A 25,410-nucleotide genomic window follows, 5' to 3' on the forward strand; every position below is an offset into this window, starting at 1 on the left:
AAAATTCCCAACTTTACAGCAGAAAAAACAACATGTTTACAGTCTGGTACAAATTGTAGTTTTGGTCTATACGGCTAATTTTGACCTTCATGACAACTGTGAGGGGGTGAATTTTTTTATAACTCATTCGTTTACGTTATATAAAGCCTTAAAGTTCTGCCTAATTAAGGGCGTGGTTACTTTGAGTGACAGGTGGATAGACATTTATCTGCCGCCTATAGTCATTGCGTCACCTAAGCTCCGCCCACATCCCGCCTTTTTGCCCATTTTCTGTTATCCGGGAGTGACACGCGATGACTCGCTCACAAGATGGCGACGCCCAGCTCGCCCCTACTTTACACTTCAGAGCGGCTTATGGGAATCCCATGGGTGACGTCACGGACACTACGTCCATATTATTTTACAGTCTATGGAGTTAAGGCAGATATGATGTCATCGACAGTCGACTGCCTCAGACGTCCAAGTTTATTGGTTAAAATAGCAATTTTCTCACAATTTATAAATAGTTGGAAACATTTGGGTAATGTAAGAACTCAACGACAGTCTCTGTAGTACCATTTAGACATTTGTTAGCAAGCACCTGTAAGAACTCAACTGAACAAAATATATACCACTGCTTATATATATATATATATATATATATATATATATATATATATATATATATATATATATATATATATATATATATATGGACCCACTTTATATTAGGTGGCCTTAACTACTATGTACTAACATTGTAATTAATCATTTGATACAATGCACTTATTGTGTCCGTACATGTTTTTACATTGTACTTACATATACATATATATACATAGACGATATGCTTGATTTCTGTCGCATGGAAGCAAAATATCATCTTTTGGTACTAAAGTTAAGGTGGACAATTTCAGAGAGGCTAGTTATAGTGCTGCAGTGATGAAGTATTTTTGTTGGCCAACCCGTACGTTCCATAGACTGTAAAAAAGATGGATGACACCCCTTCAATATCTTCCATTGGAGAAAAGTGAAGCCGCCAATGTCCTAATATGGCGCTGACGTCTTGCACTGATTTGGGACCTGAGTCTGCTCAGTAGAGAGCAGGAAGTAGAGCCATGATATCCAAACCCCACCCTCACTCCCGCAGAAACAAATCATTACGTCACTGTGAAATAAACAGTTACGGAAATATTGAAATTAAAGCTAAAGCTCAAATCTCCTCATGAAAATAGTCTGTTGGCGCCTCAGTGACTACTTCGCTCAGAGAAGCTGTCAATCATGGCGTGACACCCCCGTTATTATAGCATCAAATAATTAACTAAAACCAAACGTATTTAAAGAACGAACACTTAAACTTACATCAGCCTGATAAAAACACCTAAAATTACAATAACCATCTTTTGAAAACATTTATTTGAAGTGTAATTTGATTGTTTAGTTTGTCTCACGTCCCATTAGAATACATGGAGGGGCGGAGTTTATGAGCTTTAATCGAGGCGCTTTGGCTTCACGTTCACATGACCCTGGTTTCCTCAAGAATAACCAAAACAATAGGATTTTTTGATTACGATGATTAAAATTGATGTTGCTGCAGTCCATGTAAAATTATTTTGAATGATTTTTTTTTTTTTTTTACAATCAGTAAACATTGAATGACTCACTCATAAATACTTCATTTGTTTCATTACTGAATGAATCAGCGTTTTTGAAGGAATATCTTGAGTGAACGATTCAATGACTCGCTCACAAAGACTTCACTTGTTTCATTACTGAATGAATCAGCGTTTTTGAAGGAATATCTTGAGTGAACGATTCAATGACTCGCTCACAAAGACTTCACTTGTTTCATTACTGAATGAATCAGCGTTTTTGAAGGAATATCTTGAGTGAACGATTCAATGACTCGCTCACAAAGACTTCACTTGTTTCATTACTGAATGAATCAGTGTTTTTGAAGGAATATCTTGAGTGAACGATTCAATGACTCGCTCACAAAGACTTCACTTGTTTCATTACTGAATGAATCAGTGTTTTTGAAGGAATATCTTGAGTGAACGATTCAATGACTCGCTCATATAGACTTCACTTGTTTCATTACTCGATGAATCAGCGTTTTTGAATTAATCTCGAGTGAACGATTCAATGACTCACTCATAAATACTTCACTTGTTTCATTACTGAATAAATCTGTGTTTTTGAAGGAATATCTTGAGTGAACGATTCAATGACTCACTCACAAAGACTTCACTTGTTTTATTACTCGATGAATCAGCGTTTTTGAATGAATCTCTTGAGTGAATGATTCAATGACTCGCTCAAAGACTTCACTTGTTTCATTACTGAATGAATCAGTGTTTTTGAAGGAATATCTTGAGTGAACGATTCAATGACTCGCTCATATAGACTTCACTTGTTTCATTACTCGATGAATCAGCGTTTTTGAATTAATCTCGAGTGAACGATTCAATGACTCACTCATAAATACTTCACTTTTTTCATTACTGAATAAATCTGTGTTTTTGAAGGAATATCTTGAGTGAACGATTCAATGACTCGCTCACAAAGACTTCACTTGTTTCATTACTCGATGAATCAGCGTTTTTGAATGAATCTCTTGAGTGAATGATTCAATGACTCGCTCAAAGACTTCACTGGTTTCATTACTGGAACCATAATAGGGCTTTGATAACAGTTTGAACGCTGAGATTTAACACAATGAAACTCTTTATCTGAGACTGTACTGACTATATATATATATATATATATCGCCACCTACTAATACAATCTTTATTTAAGTTATCTCTTTTAACTCTACTTTCATCACTATTGTAGACATCAGTGTTTATATCCAAACTATAAACTTTTATCCCAGTACTTCTGTGATAATTTTAATTATTATAAACATAACTAAATACGACAACAGCTCTCTCTGGGTCAACGCCAACCCAGATCTGAATGTTTGCCTGTGATCATACTTGTGAAAGGTTTAATAGGCAGAGCTGAATCCCCGTCATTTAGGAATCAGATCACGTGTGTGTTTGAATCGAGATCGCAATCTTTTAACGGTTAGTCGTGCAGCTCTACGAGGCTGTGAAAGCGACCGGCGAGTAGATGAGTTTACCTGTTCGGCTGATGAAGTTTAATCTCCTCGACAGCCTCTGTAGTCCCATTTAGACACTTGTTAGCAAGCCCCTTTTTCAAAGCACATAAAAGCTTTAAAATCTCAAGAGGGTATAACTGAAGCATTTTATGTTGCGAAAATAAAATGGGAAAATATCTGGAGCTTGGAGGAATTGTAAAAGGTGACTGCTGTTTGTTTGCTCTTCAACTCTGCATACTCGAGTGCAATGATTGGATGAAGAGTTTTTGGTCCTGAGACTTTCACAGAAGATACAGGTACATGTTTTAATATTTAGACCACTTCTATTATGTCTTGTTATGAGGATGTGAAGAGAGATTTAACCAGCCTGCAAAACACTGCCAAACCTGTTTTTTCTGCAATTAATTGAAAATGAATTCTCCAGTCAAAATGAACAGATGATTGAATGGTTTGTTGGATAGTCCAGACGCTTTCCCACCTCTGATGTGTTAAAACAAGCTGTGTGTGCTGTTCATGTTTCATTAGACAATAGTTCATCCAATCGCTTAGATAATAGGGCTTTGATAACAGCTTGAACGCTGAGATTTAACACAATAAAACTCTTTATCTGAGACTGTACTGAAAATATACAGCAGCACAGCATTCATTTCCTAAATGCTATTCAAAATGAGACCGTAATAAATGGGTGTATTCACAATAAAATCTGTTTCATAAGTTAATTTGGAATTAATATGATCTTTTTAACATACACACTAAACACTTACCCACGGTTTAACTGACAAGACTTAAGATAGTCCTAGACACAAATGCATGTTTGAGTTGTTTTAACAGCACTGATCAATGTGTCAGTGCCATTGTTGTGTCTTAAATGTCCTAACTAAACTAATGCCTAATCATAGCTTCGCCTAAACGCCTGCTTTAAGAAACTGCATAGGCCTTAAAATTTCAGCATGTCATTCAGTGATATATCATTTATCGAGTGTCATGAACTTTAAAGCACAACAGCACACGCAAATAAAAACAGAGATAAGACAGGTTTGTTAAGAGTAAAAAGATAAAACAATATCTATGTACTGTTCAAAACAAGGACAAAAAATAATAATATTGGTCTATCATATCATATTTGAGGACTTTATGCATCCGCTAAAACACCAGCTGGGTTTTTTCAGAAAGTTCGTTTCCCCTGAACTCTTACTCGAGGTGTGCTGGGTACAAAACCACAGTCTGGATTTTGTAACAAGTTCAGTCAACCGACAACCAAATGGTGCGTACCATTTCACACAATATTCTGTGACTTTTTGCAGTATATAAATAGTAGTAAATAGTAGTGTGTTCACACTGCAAACTTCAATAAGAAAGTGCATTTTAAATTCCCAGATGAAAAAATAAATAAACGGCTATGTCCGAAAATACGTTTGTACTTGCTGTTTAATAATCATTTAAAACGTAGCAAACTGGCAGCTCTAGTAGTGATGAAACTATTTATCTTGAACTGTCATGGAAACTATTTTAGGGCTTAGTTCACCCAAAAATGAATATTAGCCCAAGATTTACTCACCCATAGCCCCGTTTCCACCGCAGGAACCAGGAACTTTGGGTTGTAACGTTACTCGGTGTGTTTAGACCGCAGGAACCAGGGTCTAAATGAAGTTGCGGGTAAATATTTCCCCCTCCAAACGGCCCTGCTCGCGAGGTAGTACTTTTTCAAAGTTCAGGAACTTTCGAGGGCGGGACTTGGGCGCTGAACATGCTGATTGGTTGAGCTCACGCAGCATTTTATTTCAACGGGCATTTTTAAAAGTTTTTGGCGAGCTTCGGTCTCGTTCAGTAAATATCAGTCTTGCTCTCTGTCTAATAGTGCGCGTTCATCTTAGCCATCTCACGTGCAATGTCCGTAATAGCTGATAATAATATACATTGTCATTTTAAATCTAGCTTTACAAGCTTTCTGAATATGCTGCTGAATCTCCATATTAGTGCTCTTTTCTGTCGTTGTTAATTACCTCTTTAGTAAACCTATACATAACCATCAAAAGCAGCACAGCTTGAATCTCTTCCATACTCGTTATGAATTTTCTTTCACCATGTAAACGACCTGACCGATTACTTTTAAGTGTGTGTCCTTACATGACGTGACAGCGCGCGCCGCGCTCATGTTGACAAGAGAGGAAAGTTCATTTTTCTGAGGGGTAAACTTTTTATTTCGTAAGTTATGAAGATAATGTTGGAGTAATGACACAGCGTATATTGCCCCAGGCAGTTTTTACTTTAACTGCGCCTGACAGAAGAAAAAAAATGTTTTTTCTGAGGTGATTATTACACTTTACAACAAATAAATAGCTTATATAATACTGTATTAGTCCTGGTGGCCGTTAAGAGTTGCTATGGCTACAGTTAACACATTCAGGTGCTGGAGAAAACAGCCGCGACATTTTTGATGCGGCAGACAAACTGCATGTGACAAAATGATTGCGATTGAAAGTCATCACATGTAAACACCAGATCGGTTTAGATAACGTCTCATGTAAACAGTCCACTAAATCTTTCAATCGGTACACACAAAATGATTACTGTCCTTCACTTGCTTGGAGGAACAGTCGCGCTGTTCCTACACAGTCCCCACAGTGCTACATCACCAGACTAATTTGCCTAATCTTCTCGGAACTTTATCGCGGTGTAAACGCAGACAGCTGCAGGTTTGGGGGGAGAAAAGTTCCTGTAAAAAAGTTCCTGGTACAAATTGTTCCGGGTAATTTTGGTGGAAAACGGGGCTCATGACATTCTTCTTTCAGATGAACACAATCAGTTATTTTAATAAAAATGTCCTGGCTCTTCCAAGATTTATAATGACAGTGACTTGTTGCCTCGTTTATGAAGTCCATCAAAGTGCATCTATCCATCATATAACTGTTCCACACTGCTTCAGAAGGCCTTTATTAACCCCTGGAGCTAAGTGGCGTGTTTGTGTAAGAAAAATATTTAAAATGTAAAACTTTATAAAGTAAATTATCTAGCTTCCAGTAGACCGTCTTCTGTATTCAACTTACAGAAAGCTTGGAAGAGCCAAGACTTTTTTTTAATATAACAGTGTATTTGTCTGAAAGAAGAATGTCATTTACACCTAGGATGATTTGAGGGTGAGTAAATCATGGGCCAAATTTCATTTTTGGGTGAACTATCCCTTTAAAAGTTGGCTACTCTGTAATAATCATTTGAAATGTAGGAAACTGGCAGCTCCAGTAGTGATGAAAATATGTATCTTTAAATCGGTCATGCAAACTAGCAGGTATAAACCTTAATTAAACAATTTAATAATCAATTAAAAAGGTAAATTTACCTGTATGATATTACGCTGTAGTACCCACATTGGACCAGTGGTTTGGGAAATGGACGGATGATTCATTCAGCTGCAGGCGCCATCTTCTGGCGAGACTTGGGAATTCATTCAGCAAATTCCAGTGAATTATACTGTAAATTAAATCGGGAGAACTGACCACAAATGTGCAGTATATGTTGTCCTTTTTCATACCATTACAGCAGAATACAAAGGGGGAAAATAAAATAATCACAAGGAAAAGAATGCAGCAACTGAAGAGTTCTTGATATTCTTGTTATAACATCACGTTAAAATACCAAACGTATCCTCATTATGTCGGAAAATAAAGCATTAAGGAAAATTGACAGATGACCAATGGATAAGTTTTTTTTTCGTTAAGGCAACCTTATGATATGAAATTATTGATGTTCCTCAAACCGGAAGTGCCACCCATAATTAAAAAACGCAGTAGGAATAATAAGGCCAGCCGCCATATTGGAGCAATCGGTTAACATTCGAGATCAAGTTGACTGATTTGCAACCATGTGAATATCTGTTTATGAAATAGACTTCAGCAGATGATTCTGTTAAAACACAAGATTGAAGGCATCCGCTGACATGGCATTAAAAGTTACCATAGCAGAAAACATTAGAAGTACCAAAGTAAACACATGTAATATTGAGCTAATACAGTATAAAAACACAAACCAACACATTCTCACCTGTGAAGTTACCCCATTTCTTCAGGATTCTCTGCGGTTTCACGACCAGAAGCTGCAGGTGGTTGTAGTATCATTGATTATAATTACTGAGTGACGACACGCTGACCGTTGCAAGATGGCGGACGCGCCGACGTGCCTTAAAACGTGTTTATGTAAAGGCGTTTTACATTCTTGGTGTCACACACAGCCACTCACAGGGCAGTTATGCAACAATTTTTATCTGTAATGAGTTATTTTATAGCTATAAACAATAATTATATTGGTTAATGCAAAATATAAATATATAGGCCTATATAGAAATAACTAAAAAAGGATGGCAGAGAAAATATGGCTCTACACATTTATTTTATGCCTAACCATTTTGCATCTACATTTCTTATGAAGATGCATTTTTTTTAATAGAAATGCATTTTATGTAGACCATGTCTTTTTGACGTTTGAGTGCAGATCCAGTACATGTGAGATGAGAATAAAACAAATACATTAAAATCGCAAAATTTGATTGGAGTATTGTATACATGAGGTTTAGATCACAATATTGCCAAACTCCCGTTATAAATCACATTATGGGTTTGCACATAAACAGCGTAATTTATATATAAGCATATCAAAATGAAATTACTCTCATATACGCATTATATATAAAAACTTCATGATCATTTTTTTGTACATTTACATCACATTCAAAGAGAAAAAACCCCACTAAACTTGACAAGTGTCATCTAAACTGCTACAAAAGCAATGGCATTTAGAGATTTAGAGGTCTATCATGTATGATAAATTCATCTTATACATTTGATAAAGCATTTCCAGTCATGCAGAAAAAAAGAAGAAGCATAAAGTAGATGCAAAACATCAATAAAAACAACAACAGACAAGTGATACACTAAGAAAACTATTTTATTTAGAAAAAGCATACACTTTGTAGATTTTGCCAGATAAAAACTCCATTAAGTAATTTGGAAAGTCATGAATTGTTTCCTTTATAGTCCACTTATTTACGGAGAACTCCAGCTTTGCCATTCTTTATACAAATCTTTTAAAAACGTGATTGAACACACAAAGGAAATCCGGAGGCGTACAGTTGAAATGAAAGTAACAGGAAATGTCTTATTACACTGAACCATTTTATTTCTGTATACATAATATACAAATAGAGCATTTGTACTGCTTCAAACACCTAGTCTAAATATCACGAGTGAATTAAAAAGGAAAAAAAAAGTAGTATTACGGAAAACCAGTTCTTTTTTTCTTTTTTTTTTTACTTTAAAAGAAAAAGGAAAGAAAGAGTACGGAAAAGGAAGATAATAGAGCGAGGTCATAAAAACGCAAGCATTTGAAAGTGACACCAATTCAACCTGAATCTGTTTGTGATGCAAGAAGCACATTGTGCTAAATATTTAAAGGAAACAAACTTTCAGTGAAGTACTGAAAATATCACAATAAAAATGGCAGATTAAAATACGAGCTACAACGTTTCTAGGCAAAACAACAGAAGTTTGGATGCAGGCAAAATTCCTAAGTGTGCGACGGATTCCTCTCTCCAGACGGTGATGGGAAAAGCCAATTAAGACGCTGACATGGTTGAGAAAGCGAGGGAAGATGATGAATTCTGCAGCGGAGGAACGTCCGGTCCGGAAAAACCTCTGCATTATTGAGAAGCAAATCAATAAATGCTCTTTTTCATACTCACTGACCCATTTCTCAACTCTTGATAAGAAATTGGCCATAAAAAAACAAAAGAAGGTGTCCTGAAGCGCTCACCTTGAGTGTCAGCATACATTATCTGTGCTTTTCTGATGATTTATGGGTGGTGAATGTTAAGGGAAATACAGTGTGTTGATTGGCTCGTCACTGCAGGTACACATTGCTGTTTGTGCTCAAGGAATAAAAGGATATTGTTTCTTCTCTTCTTTAGCGCCAGTGCTGTCTCTCTTCTTTTCTGATTTCTCCTTGTCATGCCTGGATTCCTGTTCCCGATCATACGCCACATGCCCAGAGGAAACACAAGAGCATTTGAGAACATCACACCGGATCTACAATTAACGTTTAATATGGTGCATAAGTGTTAAAAATGTGACAAATCATTTCTAAAGTTTTGTCTTTTAATGAAAATGTTCTCTGAAATGGTGTACGATTTTTGTCGAATACAACATTTTACAACAATTTACTACAGTAGTGGACAAAATCTCTCCTGGCAAAATTGACAACATCACCCTTTATTCAATTATTATTAAAGATTTTGTAAGGATATTGTATATTTGTGCTTGGAGTCGCTTGTTTTATTTGTGATAATCCATTGAAACATGGCAATTTGTGCACACATCATTTTTGTACAGGCGATCATAAAGAAATTATGAACATATTCCACTTAAACAAGGGAGAACTAGCCAAATATTAATAACGGTTTATGTTGTAGTCAATGTTTGCTTTTTCCTGTCAGCTTTTTGTATTTCTATGCATTTCTTTTGCATAGTAAAATAAAACTGCTGTAGTTTTTTGCTACAGCCTTTATATGCCATATAATTTTGTTAAATAAATTCCTTTTTTTTTTCATATTTAAAAATTACTGAAATTACAACTGTTTTTTAAAAAAATGCCCGGAGGGAAAATTTGAGCTACTAATGAGCATGATCAACTTAACCCAGTTTAATGTAGTTTTACCTGAAACCCTTTGTAAAAAATCATGTTTGTCAGTAATTTAATGATGAGATTTCAATTAAGGCTCATTCACACCGAGAGCAATTATTATAAAGTAGAGCTGTCCAAATTAGCACGTTAACGCATGCAATAAATTATTTTTTTAATCAGTTTTAAAGAGATCTCTAAGTATCAGTGATACTGGCCTTAATAAAAAAATTCAATACATATTTAAAATATACTATCTTTAAGTTGTTCGTACATTAATTTGGAGAGTAACTGTGCAATTACTACAATAAAAAAAAAAAAAAAAGGTATTCGACTGACAACTATTTAACATCCACACCAAAGAACAGTATCATGTTTTATTATAAGCAAGTGCTGCAATTTTGCCGTCTGACACTTTAAATGATCAAGCAGGAAGGATTCTGATTGGTTGTCAGTGTTATTTATCTTTTATCAGATGGAGAAAAAAAAAAAAAAAAAATGAAAATCAGGCCAAATCACAACATCAGTTGAGGGCTGCAACAACAACTTATAAATGACAATATCCTGGCCGGACTACTGTTGTCAGTGATATAAGTCATTTGAAATTAACATAATTTCTTAAGGTCTAGTGACATATCAGGGCCATTTTATGATTAATTGAAATGCATTCCTTATATACAGTTCCTTTAATATCTAGGGTTTGTTCAGTGACAGTAATAGTGATGCTCGACTAGGACAGCTGTGTTTGTGGAGGTGTAACGGGACACAGTCACAGACCTTTTTGCCTCCGGAGGTCTTCTCCGGTTTGGCCAGATCGGCCTTGTCCTTGCTGGTGGACTTGGAGCGTTTGCCGTTGTCCTTGTCGTTGGAGTGTGGCGATTCGGAGGGGCTGGTGCTCTTGCTGTGTTTGGAGGAGTCTGTGAAAAGAGAGAGCGCAGCCATGTGAGGAAGATAACACAAGAGCCGAGACGCCACGGGGAGGGCTTTCTGATTGCCTCCGCCGCCGAGAAAAAGAAGTTTCTGGTTCGCTAGCTCGCCGCTCCTGCTCTCGTCAGCGGGCAAAACAAATTTAAAAGATAGGCATTATCGACTCACTCATTCCATTTTCATCTTTGCGGCGCTTGGCTTCCTGGCTCATCTCGCGTTCGCTGTTCGCGTAGTCCTAGATGAAGCGCAGAGGGGAGAAATCAGAGAGACGCTTGTTGGTTTGACTTCACCTTTCACCAGGCATTCAATAGAAGCTGTTTACTCAAAGCAAAAACTGTACAGTGCATTAGAACAGTGTTTCCCAACCTTTTTTCAGTCATGGCACCCTTTGAAAATGATCTAAATTTTGTGGCACCCCCTCGCATACGTTACGCTAGGGGTGTTACGCTACAGGTTGGGTTTTAGGGTCATGGTTTTACTACGGTTCGGCATTTGCTATGCTCAGGGGAAAAAAAGGACTACTGTCAAATTAAAATCAAGAAAAAAAGAACAATAAAATTAAATACAAGCAACAGAACAAATAAATACTATTGAGCAAAGATACTAATAAAATAAACAATAATGTTCAGGTTTTTCAGCTATAACATTATTTTTTATGTACAGAAATTAAATAAAGTAATCAAATGCAAAATAACTGCATATTTAACAGTTTAAATGAAAGATTTGTCCTTCTTAAACTTACAAAAGCTATTTAATCAAGAGCAGTGAGTAATGTCTTTATCTTTTGTTTGACATTAAACAGACAGCATTAAAGGCTACCGCCCCCTTAAGACCTAATATAGGGATGTGTGTCGTCTTTCTCGGCTGTATAAAGTTCACTTAAGGCATATACAGACTATGTCTGCTTGGATACTAATCAAGATGGACATGTTGACATTTTGTTTGTCCGTTCAAACGCAAGACTTGAAAGAGAACTCAATATTTGCGCTCTCATTCACGTCTTCTGGCTCTACACCCATATTCATATTCGAACATACGGCAGCACTCACATGCATTGAACAAAGTTTACTAAGAGAGACTGCTTTGCCCACGTTTTTCTTTTATTACCGTATTTTTCGGACTATAAGTCGCTCCGGAGTGTAAGTCGCATCAGTCAAAAAATGCGTCATGAAGAGGAAAATAACATAAGTCGCACTGGACTATAAGTCGCATTAGGGCAGAAGCAGAGCGGGAGCCGCGCGCGCGCTCACTGTGCATAACGGAGCAGAAGAAAGTAAGTTTGAAGTGAGAAACTTGTGAGGGACTAGCGAAAAGGAGAGGTTACTTTAACTGTAATGAAGAAAACAAAAAAGCTAATGATCGTGGAGCTGAAGGAACGAGTCCACAGATGCTTGAACTCTCTCCCGGGAGAGGCTCAGCCGCGCGAGTCAAACGCTGTGTGAATCGTTCTCCGCTGCATATTTTACTACATGCAGTTTGTAATTTGCAGAATAGGATTTTCTTTATTGGGGCATTTTGTTTGTGTTCAGTTTTTCTAAGTTGTTGTATTTAAGTTAATATTTCAATTAAGAGTGTAACAGACTTTATTTGATCTCGCGTAATGTATTCATTTGGTACGCACTGGCTCTCGTTATGTATATTTGTGTGCAATGTATTTTTCCCCTTGGGGCTTGCCTTAGATAGGTTGGTGCATGCGCACTCTTTGGTACTGTAGTGTCGTGGGTTTTTCAGGTTGGTGATTTACATGTGTGACGGAGAATAAAGGAAGGAATGCTCAAACGGCTGTCATTTATTGTTTTTCTTATGACAAAGTATTTTAGGCGAACCCTGCACGAACGCTCGGTCACAAGAGCTTTTTTTTTCTGTTTTCAGTTATTTTTTTCAGGGGTAGGCTACAGGAGCAGCATAGAGCGCCCTCTCACGGCTATATGTTTATTCTTGTATGAATTAAATTTGATATATAAGTCACAGGACCAGCCAAACTATGAAAAAAGTGCGACTTATAGTCCAGAAAATACGATACCGCTGTTGTAATGTATCACTGAGGAGCCAGAACGTGTATCCATCGACAGAAACAAAGCATTATTTTCAAGTTACAACCCATTTTGTAGATGCGTCATCAGATGTGAGATGAAGCTTTTACACGGCACCCCGGTTAGGAAACACTGCTTTAGAAAAACTTGCCCAAATACAGAGGGCGAACCACTTACTCGTTTCCTCTCCTTCCGGTCTTCTTTCTTCTCCCTTTCTTTGGAGCGGTCCCTGGATTTGTCAGACTCTTTCTTCTCGTCGTCCTTCTCTTTGCTCTTGGACAGGACTGTGCTGTGGTTAGGATGGTGCTGAGGGTTGGATGAGAAGATAAACGAGGGGTTAACACCTCACAGGAAAAGAGCTACGGGACACACAGCGGCCTGCCGCCACTTCATTAGCATGCTCCATTAGAGCTGCACTTGCCTTCCCATGAGCCTTCACACCTCAACAATGCTATCAGACACACCCACAGGAAGTCCAAGCACTCTATTAAAAGCCCGAGGGCCCTGCCGAACTCATATGCAAGCCTTTCGCATACCTCGCATCAGGGCTTCAACGCACGTCAAAACAAGCGTCAAACCTCCATGTGAAAAGTGTTACACGAGAGGGATTTTACCAGGTTGCGGAGCAGCAAGAAAGAGTGAAAAGTGAAGTTAATTTTTTTGATTTTGCACCACTTAACTGATCCATCATACTAATACTCTGTAGAAATCAGTGGCTACAGATAAAAGCTTGAGGCTAAAAGGATGAAAGGTACTTGACCTGTGTGAAACACTGCAGCTTGATGCATTAGGACACATTTACACGATTCATGTGAAAGGTCTTGTGTTTGACCAACAGCTAGATCTCTCCAAACATGAACAACATTGTTATGAAACAGCCCTCGATAAAGGAAAAATATTCCTTTTGAAATGGTGAAATGTTTCCGAGAAACAAAGCAAAGGAATTCTTTTGGAGAACAACATGTGGAAAGTGATCAAGAGAATCTTAAAGCAACTAATTGTTTCATCATTCGTTCAACCTTGACACCAAGATCCCAAAAAGAAACTGACGAGATGTATCTAGAGCAGTGATTCTCATTCAGGGGGTCTCAACAAACCTCTGAGAGGGTCGACGTAATTTAGGCTGTTCAAACGTGTAGTTCAGTTCGCTTAGTTCATTTGGTCCAGACCAAAAAAAATATGGTAACACTTTAGTATGGGGAACACATTCACTGTTAACTACGACTTTTGCCTCAATAAACTCCTAATTTACTGCTTATTAAGTTAGTAAGGTAGTTTTTGTAGTATTTAAGTTTAGGTATTGGGTCGGATTAAGGGATGTGTAATAAGCTCATGCAGAATAAGGCATTAATATGTGCTTTATAAGTGCTAATAAACAGACAATATCCTAGTAATATGCATGCAAATTAGGGCTGTCACTTTTTATTTGATTTTCAAATATGCATTCGAACATGACGTGACATATCTGTAATCAAACTATAAATAAACTATCCGGTTTTTAAAGTGCCAATTTTTTACAGTCGGGTGCGTTTACATGGAGCACTGTAATCGGTTTAAAAGTCCAATCTGAATGTAAATGCTCCATAAAAACACCTCAATTGTAATAAAAATGCCCAACTGAATGAAATTGTAATCGTTTTGAGATGGGTGGGATAAACCTTTTCATGAATCGATCAAACGAAACATTTCACCATGTAAACGACCTGACCGGATTACTATTGAGTGTACGTCCTTATATGACGGACATAACGCGCTTTCCCCACTGAAGAGCACCCGTCGAGCTCATGCACCAAGCATGTTGACGAGAGAGGAAAGTACATTTTTCTGAGGTATAAACTTTTTATTTCGTAAGAAGTTATGAAGATAATGTTGGCATAATGAAACTGTCCCTAAACCTACACATGTAATAGGGATGGGACGATACACTTAAACTCACGATACGATGCACCTCGATATGCCAGGATTACGATACGATACGTCACGATACGATATCAAAAAAAAAAAAGTCTTTCCAAATCTGTGATTTTTTTTTTTTTTTTTTTTTTTTACCACCAAAGTAATGTACTAAAACAAAAGGTAGGATTTTTCTCTTTTTTTGCATTTTGGTTCTGTTGTTTAAAAAAAAGGAGAATTTTTAGAAGTCCGCGACCACATCTTAAACAGGGGTGCCAATAATTGTGGAGGGCACTGTAGGGATGTCAACCGATTAAAATATTGAATAGCGATTAACTGCATGATTTTATTTGCAATTTAATCACACCTTTTTAGCAATTGTAAATGTATCTTAAATTAAGTTTAAATTAAGTTTTTAATATTCTAATCAACATAGGTATGGACAAATATGCATGCTTTATGCAAATGTACATTTATTATTAGTGAAACCATACTTATTCAATAATAATCAATATAGCATGAAGACTAGACATATCAAAGGTCATAGATGTGTTTATCTAAGAAATTGTTCATGTCTCTTAAGCCTAAACTTAAAAATAATGAGTAAGTAGTGATTTCTCTCATTTTAACAATATAAAGGGAGTTTTTACACTGGCAGTTTAATTCAGAACAGGGAAAAGTTCGTATGAAAAATTGTTAAAGTGTACCAGTGAGCAAACCAGAACCACACCATACCTGGAGGAGGTCCATATTACACGAGGAGGAATATAGTGCGGCCCCTTTAAGAGATCCGCATTCCCAATTGAACTGCCGGTATTTTAAGTGTGCGCGCCGAACTGGGCCGTGATTCACGTGGACAGTGTGAAGAACACGGACGACTCGGGAGCGAGCTTGTTCAGGAAAGTAACCTGTGCATTAGTTTTAGCCGATTGTAATGTATTTAGCTCAATAAAACACGTGTTCTGTAAGCGGGGTGATGGTGTTAATGATTTACCTCAGACATGAGCGAGAGTGAGCTGCAGTGCATCGCGCTCAGACTGCAGAGAATGTGCTCAGTGAAAACACACACTTTTCTTTCTGGAGTCTTATAAAAGTTAAACAGAAAATATGGTAGCTTATGTAGGCAATAACTGCATTTTTGGTTTAGAATATTAATGCTAATGTCAACCCTTTTCTTTCCCTTTCAATGTTTGCTGTTGCATCGCGTCTGACTGCTCTCACTTTTTCCAACTATGCCTCAGATCAAACAGAAAATGCGCGCTGCGTTTTGTTATGTCTGCCCCATACACACACACACACACACACACACATATAATACACTAAATTATTTTTATACTACGCAAATCATGCAGCAGTGCCATCTATCTTTATTTCGCGATCCATTTTTTTCGACCTCGATGCGTTTCGTCACGTTTTGTATCGCGAAATTTTGTCAAACGATATTTCGTCCCATCCCTAACATGTAAGCAAACAATGAACTACTTCAACTGCGCCTGACATTAGAATTTTATTTAATTTTTTTGTTAGATGACTATTACACTTTACAACAAATAAATAGCTTTTATAAAACCCTATTATTCCTGGTGGCCGTTGAGAGTTGCTATGGCATCTGTAAATAAATTCCAGCTGCTGGAGAGGACGGCATCGACATCTGATGCGGTAGACAAAATGAAAGCGGTGATGATTGCATATAGTGGCACTTCATATCGATTAAGTTGATAACCTGCTGTTTCAAACATTAAGTTAACAATTTATTTTTCCATACAGGCTGTGGCCGGAGTCCTGTTTGTGACTGTCAGACTGTTAATGCATTTGTGATTGAATCTCCGTTACCGCGATGCGTCCGTTTTTCTTTATTTATTTGTTTAAATAAGGTCGTAGATATTCAAATATATTCGAATACATTGCTTGACATGTAATTTCCGTTCGAATTAGATTTTTTTTTAAATGACAGCCCTAATGCAAATAAGCAACTAGTTAATACTTAATAACTTAACCTTAAAATAAAGTGTTACCAAAAATATATATTTAGTCCTAGTCCGCTTGGCATTCACCTTTTGGCATTTTAACACCAAACCTAAAGATACTAAGGGTGCAACGATATACTCATGTCACAATTCGATGCAAATCATGATACTGATCATGGTATTTTAAGCCAAAATAAAGATATTAAACGAAAGATTTTAAATATTGGTAACACTTTAGTATGGGGAACACATTTATTACGACTTTTGCCTCAATAATCTCCTAATTTACTGCTTATTAGTGTTGTCACGATACCAAAATTATGACTTCGATACGATACCAGACTAAAATATCGATATATCGATACTAAATCGATACCACCGTAAAAAAAAAAAAAAAAAAAGATAAGATGCTTAATATGACAACAGAACTTGTTATTATTCATTGTTATTTTTTTACTAAAAATGCATGTGGCCAGCATGTTCCTTAGGGTTGGGCATCATTTTGAGTTGAACAATTATTGATCAGTTGATCAATTACTATTAAAATTATCTCAATGTATTTTTTTACAATGGGGTAATTGTGTTGCAATAGCTTACACACAGCACAAGAAAGCTTGATTTTGAGTGGTAAATTGAATTTATAAAGACGAGTAAACAGTAATAAAATAAGGACAAATAAACAGATTACAAACAATAGCACAAATAAATGCAATAGAATAGAAGATACAAATTAAATAGACTGCTTTATTTTTTCAGGTAGGTCTAACATTCAGATAAGAAACTGAATAAAAAAAAGCATAGTAATTACATTTAAAACAACATTGGATAATGTTCTTAGTAAAAATTCAATAGCGTACAGATGAAACTATTAAAGTTACACAAGTTGATCAGTCAAGAGCAGTTGATCGTTTGTCTTTTTGTAGTTTGAATAGCAAATGACTGCGGTCCCTTTAAGACTAACGGGCGCATGGATCCTCCTGTTACTCGTTCTTCCTGAACTGTTTGCGACTGTTTTTACACTAATACTCTTCCAGATGTGCACTGATTATTCTTTGAGTGTATTTGACCAATAATAAGCTGGAAAAAGAAGCAAATGTTTGCACTTGTATCATGTCAGAGGCGGCTTTATTACGGTAGGCTGTGTGTGTGCGCTTCAGATGTGAGCACGAAATCTGCGGGGATTAGTAGAATTAATTTATGTGCAATCCCGTGCGAAATTCAGACCGATCACACACTAACACTAACACACTGTCATGAGGAAAAAGTCTAGCAGAACGCGCGCTCGCCGCGCTCAGAGGTTAACCCTCAGAGCCCGACGGCATCGTCCGCGACGTCACACGGGACCTCCGATAAATATTTATATTATTTAATGAAAGTTTAATCACCGGCTCACCGGGCTGAGTGAGAATATGTGTGTGTCAACTCGCTGTCGGTCGGAGAGGAGAGCGCAGCTGGTATCGATACTGTAAAAACTAAGAATCGTATCGCTTCAGATATTCCAGTATCGATAAATATCGAAATATCGATATTTTTGACAACACCACTGCTTATTAATAGTTAGTAAGGTAGTTTTTGTAGCATTTAAGTTTAGGTATTGGGTTGGATTAAGGGATGTAGAATAAGGTCATGCAGAATAAGGCATTAATATGTGCTTTATAAGTGCTAATAAACAGACAACAGCCTCGGATGAAACTAACTAAAAATATATAACAAATTATATAATTTACATCAAGGATACATATTGTCGCATGTTTTAAAATCTCGATATAATAATGTATCGTTACACTCCTAAAAGATACCGAACCTAAAGGCATAGGGATACATTTATAACCTGAATGGGCGGCTTATATGGCATTTATTTCAAGACTGAATTCACCAAACGTCCAAACCAATGCTATTTTTATGATTTTGGTTCTTTAGCATGTCTTTACTCCGTGTTGCGTTCATATTTCAGTCGAACCGCTCCAGAGTTTGGATAACAACGTTGACACTTATTCAAATGAACAGAGGGACCGCACCAGGGTTTGTTTTAATCCAACCAAACATGTCAAGTGTGAACACCAAGATAATATTAATATATTAAAATAATCTGGAAAAAAAGTGGTCCATTTAATACGAATACAAAGTGACAGCAAGAGAGACACCATGAGGTAAAAGACAATACCCAACCCAAGATTGAAAAAATATCCTATTAGCACATTACACATGTACTCTTCTAAAAGGCACTCAAGTATTTTGTTTAACTGCCAAAACACTGCATAGTCGATTGAGAGCTGTTTATAATCATTGGATAAATTATACAAATATTTGTTCCAATCATTAGATTAGCCCGTTGTCAAAATCTTTACTTCATTTTATAAGATATAACCATCTAAAAATGTAATCTAGACGATTCATCTGTGGTTCGCTTACAGGTGGAGGTTAAAAATAAAGCTGTTGTAAAGAGTGTCAGTGCTAATTAATGAAGATGTGTTTTCAGGTAGGCTACAGTATATAGTCTAATTTTATCCTTAAAACAACAAAAGCTAGCAAAGGTGCGAGACAGTAACCAAACTGCCCACGTCACGTCCAGCACTGCGCAACTCGTGTCTCAAAAGAGCTTTATAAAAGAAACTACAGCAAACTGTTAAAGCCCATTATTAGCAGCATATACATGTTCCAGCTGGAATTGAGGCATACACAATAAAATAACTCATGATCAGAGCGACCATTGCCAAAAAAAGTGAACATTAAATAATAAAAAGTACTTTATATGAAGTGTCGTATAGGTCCATGAAAGCACAAATAATATGATTCTTGCTTTGATATATAACTATATTTGGTGGCATGTGGCTCGTGTTGTTAAGAAAACGTGTGAGGGAGACACAAACTGAATCTCCTGAAGGCGGTGAGGAGAATCTGGAGCAGTTAACAATCGTCCTTCACACGACCAGAGCATTCACGTTAAATCTGGTCAGCTGTTCGGTACGAGTTTACTGAACCCTCTCAGACTCCCTGAAGACCTTTCAAAGAAGTCTGATTCATGAAAGAGGCATTTTATTGAGTTAGATCTTCACAATTAATCAGCTGAACCGCCTCTCTAAACCAGACCAGATATATACAGTGCCCGTGAAGAGATTGGACACATTACTAGTTTTAATGTTTCTGGAAGTCTCTCTTCTGCTCACCAAGGCTGCATTTGATCAAAAATACAGAAATCTTTAAATTGTAAAATATTACTATTTAAATGAATGGTTTTCTATTTTAATTTAGTTTAAAATATAATCTATTCCTGCAATCAAAGCTGAATTCATTCACATGATCGTTCAGAAATCATTCTCATATGCTGATTTGATCAATGTTGGAAATATTTGTTGCTAAATATTGTTTATGAACCTGCGATATTTTTTCAGGATTCATTGATGAATAAAGTTAAAAAGAACAGCATTTATGCAAAATAAATATTTTTTAACAACATAAATCTTTACTATCAATTTAACTAAATAAAACGGTAGTGAATATTGTTCGAATGTTGTAAATATTTTGTAAATGCTGTTCTTATTTAACTTTTTATTCATTGAATAATCAAATCATATGCGAATGATGTGTGAAGGATCATGATCACTGAAGACTGGAGGAATGAAGCTGAAAATTCAGCTTTGATCACAGAAATACATTACATTTCAAACAACCATTAAAAACAGAAAAACATTATTTTAAATTGTTAAAATTCAAAATATTACTGCTTTTTCTGTATTGATCAAATAAATGTGGTCTTGATTAACATTAGATACTTCTTTCAAAAACATTTTATTAAAACTTTTAATTTTTTTTAAATATTTTTATGAAACAAATTATTAAATCCTAAAAAACCTTGAAATAAATACAAATGTCCAGGAGTAATTTTCTTATATACAGCAACAAAACAAAAGGAAAAAAAAATCCATTAACTTTTGACCAGTACTGTATGCAGGGCTCGACATTAAACCTTTTAAGTCATTTATTTTATTTTATTTGTGCGTTGTAAATATAATTTCTTCTAAAGCAATATTCTCACCAGTGTTCAATCAGCTTTGACATTTTAAATCTGCATATTGGTGATATTTTTACCTTTTATAAAGGGCATTTACCTCCTAATCTTATTAAATATAGGCTATGCTTCAGCTTTAATTTTAGATTCTTAAATTTGATCAATAAATGAAACTAGAATACGATAATATAGAGCTGTTACCAAACAAATCCAATAATAAATGTTTTGAATATACAAATAATACAAGTTGGAAAGAATGTTTAAACATGAAACTAAACCACCAGTAGGTGGCGCAGGTGACCTTCTTAATGAGCGAGTCATTGAGTCGATTCAGTGAAATGGAGATTCATTCAAGAACGAGTCATTTATGAACAGGTCATTGAATCTTTGATTCAGCCAAAATCATTTGAATCACTGAATCGTTCAGTAACACACTGTTGCTGTGCGATGAATGATTGTTCTGCCGTGATCTTAGTTTGAAACTATTTTCGATGCTAAAATAGAACAAAAACAGTCGATATTGCATCTAAAATGTAAGTGACTTGATGTTAATTATATGTTTATGAAATCAGTGTTACATTTTAAATCATGATGGTATTCAGGAAAACACACTTGCTTGTTTGATGTTGTTTAACTGTATCATGTTATAAAAATAAAAACTCAATCAGTGTGAATTTTTACAGCAGTATGTTACTGAGTTTCTCTGTATGAGCGGCACTCAAGTGTTTCGATTTCTCCTCGAAAGGCTATGTGAGCGTGAACCTTATTACCGTTAGTTCATTATATACTATATATATTTATATTATCCACTATCAATTGCCACTTACACTAAATTAATGCAGAATCATTCTTACCTTTTTGTGATTCCCTAATATTTGTTTTGTTATTGGCATTTTAGTCAGGCTCTCGTCCGGTCGGGCAAGTCTCTTTTACTTACCCCTTCAAAAAATCCACTTGTCCCGGACGAGCGTTAATGTCGAGCCATGGTATGCATGTACAGTACAGGCCAAACGTTTGGACACATTACTATTTGTAATGTTTTCGAAAGAGGTTTCTTCTGCTCGTCAAGCCTGCATTTATTTGATCAAAAATACAGAAAAAAAAATATATATATTATGATATTACAATTTAAAATAATTGGTTTTCAATTTATTATACTTTAAATGATCATTTATTTCTGTGATGTAAAGCTGAATTTTCAGGATCATTCCTCCAGTCTTCAGTGATCATGATCCTTCAGAAATCATTCTCATATGAGGATTTATTATGAGTATTGGAAACAGTTCTGCTGCCGTATATATTTGATGAATAAAAGGTTCAAAAGAACTGCATTTATTCAAAATAGAAACATTTTCAAACAATATAAAATTCCTTTACTGTCAATTTGTATCAATTTAACACATCCTTGCTGAATAAAACAATTGATTTATTTTAAAAAAAGAAAAAGAAAAAAAAGACTGACCAGTAGTTTATATTGTTGTTACAAAAGATTTAAATTTGCTTTTTATTTTATTTACTTTTTTCCTTTTTATTCATCAAAATATTATAAAAAAGTATCAGAGGTTATGAAAAAATATTTAGCAGCAGAACTGTTTCCAACTTTGAAAATGAATCCTCATATGAGAATGATCACAATCACTGAAGACTGGAGGAATACTAAAAATTCAGCTTTGCATCACAGAAATAAATGATAATTTAAAGTATAATAAACTGAAAACCAATTATTTTAAATTTTAATATATCACAATTTAAAAAAAAAATCTGTATTTTTGATCAAATAAATGCATTTATAAAAAAAATCAATAATAAATAAATAATCAATAATAAATTCTAATGGATAAATAAAAATCTTGGTGTAATTTTTGATTCTTCTTTATCTTTCCACTCTCACATTAATTCCGTCACTAAATTAGCATTCTTTCATTTACGTCGCATCGCTCAGCTCTGTCCCTTTATCAGTATCTCTGATGCTGAAACACTCATCCATGCGTTTGTCACATCCATAGACCGTAAAAAAATATGGACGACTCGACATCATCCGTTTCCGCTTGGCAGATTTGAAGCTTTCAGACGGCCTTGCACGGTGCGGACATCTTGGGACCGAGTCTGCACAGTAGCGATTTCGGGACCGGAGTTGCGCAGTAGAGCGCAGGAAGTAGAGCAGGAAGTACAGCTGCGATATCAAAAGCCCGCCCACTCTCTCGCAGATGCAGAACAATTAATTATGTTGGTGTGAAATAAACAGTTATGGAAATGTAGGAATTAAAGCTAAAGCTCTAATCTGCTCCCAAAAATTTCGAAAAAAGTCCGTTAGTGCCTCAGTGACAACTTCACTCAGAGAAGCCGTCAGTCTCATCAATCTTGTCAATCATGACGTCACACCCCCCGTTTTTATAGCATCAAATAACTAACTCAAAGTAAACTTATTTTTAAAACGAACACCTGAAATGAAATCATCGTGATGATAACTGCCTTCAGTGACATAAACTAACTTTGGGGAAAACATTTTGAAGTGTAATTTTATTGTTTAGTTTGCCTCGCTTCCATTAGAAATCACTGAGGGGCGGCTATACTGGGACCGGTCACCGGGAGGCGATCGAGGCACGAAAGCTTCAGTAAATGAGAGGGAGACTGCAGGCTTGGTCACATCACGTCTTGATTACTGCAATGCACTTTTCATTGGCCTACCAGCTAGCTCCATTTCCAAATTACAATATATTCAGAACTCTGCTGCCAGACTACTCACCCACACACCAAACGTTCTGCTCATTTCCCCAATTCTGCATGACCTTCACTGGCTTCCTGTGTCTTACCGTATTAAATTCAAAATTCTTCTTCTCACTTTTAAGTCTCTGCACGGCCTTGCTCCCCCTTACCTCTGTAACTTGCTTCTCCCCTTCAACCCTACTCGCTCTCTACGATCTGCTGATTCCAACTTTCTCGTTGTCCCTCGGCATCGCCTTGCTTCAATGGGGGGCAGATCATTCAGTGTAATAGCACCCAAATTGTGGAACCCTCTACCCCGATCACTCCGTTTTGTTGCCACTATCTCTGAATTCAAATCCATGCTCAAAACACACCTCTTTTCTGAATGTTATAGGTCTTAGAATTTTTTTATTTTTTTTTATTTTTTCACTCCGATTTCTCAATTATTGTACTTGCACTCTCAATTGCCTACTGTTGTTCTGTCTACTCTGTTTTTCAATTGGCTTTATTGTTGTTTGTTTATTGTAAAGTGTCCTTGAGCTCTGGAAAGGCGCTATATAAATAAAACGTATTATTATTATTATATGTATGTGTATGTGTGTATGTGTATATATATATATATATATATATATATATATATATATATATATATAAGCTATAAAAAATAATAAAAAAATAAAGTATTTTTAATTTCTCAAAGGTTACTTATCTTGAAACCACTGTTGAAGTCCTGACAAAAATCCTGCAACATTTACATAATGTTTTTTGGTTCTGGTTTATTTATTCTGTTGCTTATAATTTGTTCGTTTTTGGGGGTCTTTAATTGACTGACTGATTCATGAACTACATAATTACACAATAAAACATCAAGTATAGTGTTGAAAAGCAGTAGTTCTTTCTGTGGGACTGAAGAAAGGTAAAATCCTGCTGGCATTTTTGGTGACAACCCTTCACGCTCTTCCCAACGTTAAAGACACTTGCATTCCCATCATCATCATCATAACATACCTCCGTTCCAAACGGGTATGTCAGGGAATCTGGTGAGTGTTTCAACAACAGATTAATAACGCAAACACCCTGAGAGAGATCGACAGCAGAATTAATCACATGTATGAAAGCACTTCAACAGCAGAATCTGAACTGACAACTGAATCACAAGAACGTACACGACGCTGACAAAATATCCTCCGAGAAACAACTGACTTCTGCAAGATAAACCCTGCTGCTTGAGGAAAACAACAGATCACGCAACTAAAGTCCTATAAGGACACTTCTCTTAATATCCGGATGATACTGCAGTTAATGTGGAGGAATACTTTGACAGCAGGCCTTCAGAGAGCGAGCGAGAAGGATAGATTAAAATAACAGGCTGCTCAAAATTCAGCTGTATTGCTTTTTCAGGTGGTGCCATCAGCATATTTTCTTCAGTGACCAAACTGCAAAAACACTTATCTCGCCGCCAGTTGACAGGAGCTGCTCAAAAGAGACTCGAGTGGCGGAATAGAAGTCCAATCAGACTCCGAGGACTGTGAGAGGAGCCCAGGAGAGCGTAGCCACGGGAAGAATGGAGGATATTGTTGGGCTGAAATTACATTAGCAGAATATAAAACGTCCTGGCAGAGGAGCAGAGGGATGTGCGGCACAGGCGCGCTACGCATGTTTCAGGGATATTCTGCCATCTTTTGAAGGGAAAAGGGACTTTTTAAGAGACCAATGTACCATTATAAAAACTCCACACCTGGCATGTGCCGCAAAATGTGCTATAATCTACAGCCGTGAAGAAAGTTTCCGCACCGGCATGAGAAATATTGGGAGTACCTCAAAAGCTAGAGAGCTGCCTACACACACACACAACATTTCTGGGCATCCTTTGGATCGTCTGAAGGAACGCAGCCTACATAAACCGTATTTTCGGGTATCACAGGCGGGTTTGGAACGGCCAAGCAACAGCTGCCTACCTAGATGGCATTTCTGGCATCAACGTATACTTAGACAACATCTTAGCTTTGGAAATCAGATTCATTTTTCATCAAATTCTGGGTTTGCCATTGCAATTTTTCTGGATTCCATTCTAATGGTTCAAAGGGATATTTCACCCAAAATAAATGTAATTTCTGTCATTAAAGG

At 36.4% G+C, this 25,410-nt stretch overlaps 1 protein-coding gene across 2 annotated transcripts in view; it reads right to left on the bottom strand.

Moving 5' to 3' along the window:
• Positions 1 to 8,002: 8,002 nt before the first annotated feature.
• thoc2 (THO complex 2) overlaps positions 8,003 to 25,410 on the bottom strand; it is a 145,591-nt gene continuing 128,183 nt past the window's right edge. For both annotated transcript variants that reach the window (XM_067456848.1, XM_067456846.1), the window contains exons 34-39: positions 12,886 to 13,014; positions 10,844 to 10,910; positions 10,526 to 10,665; positions 9,020 to 9,090; positions 8,885 to 8,930; positions 8,003 to 8,766 (exon numbers count right to left, since the gene is read on the bottom strand). In XM_067456848.1, coding sequence (XP_067312949.1) covers positions 8,903 to 8,930; positions 9,020 to 9,090; positions 10,526 to 10,665; positions 10,844 to 10,910; positions 12,886 to 13,014 — 435 coding nt within the window. In that variant the 3' untranslated portion in view covers positions 8,003 to 8,766; positions 8,885 to 8,902. The remainder of the gene's footprint in view (positions 8,767 to 8,884; positions 8,931 to 9,019; positions 9,091 to 10,525; positions 10,666 to 10,843; positions 10,911 to 12,885; positions 13,015 to 25,410) is intronic.

This window comes from Pseudorasbora parva, chromosome 11, assembly GCF_024679245.1.
Source record: "Pseudorasbora parva isolate DD20220531a chromosome 11, ASM2467924v1, whole genome shotgun sequence".
Taxonomy (NCBI): Eukaryota; Metazoa; Chordata; class Actinopteri; order Cypriniformes; family Gobionidae; genus Pseudorasbora; species Pseudorasbora parva.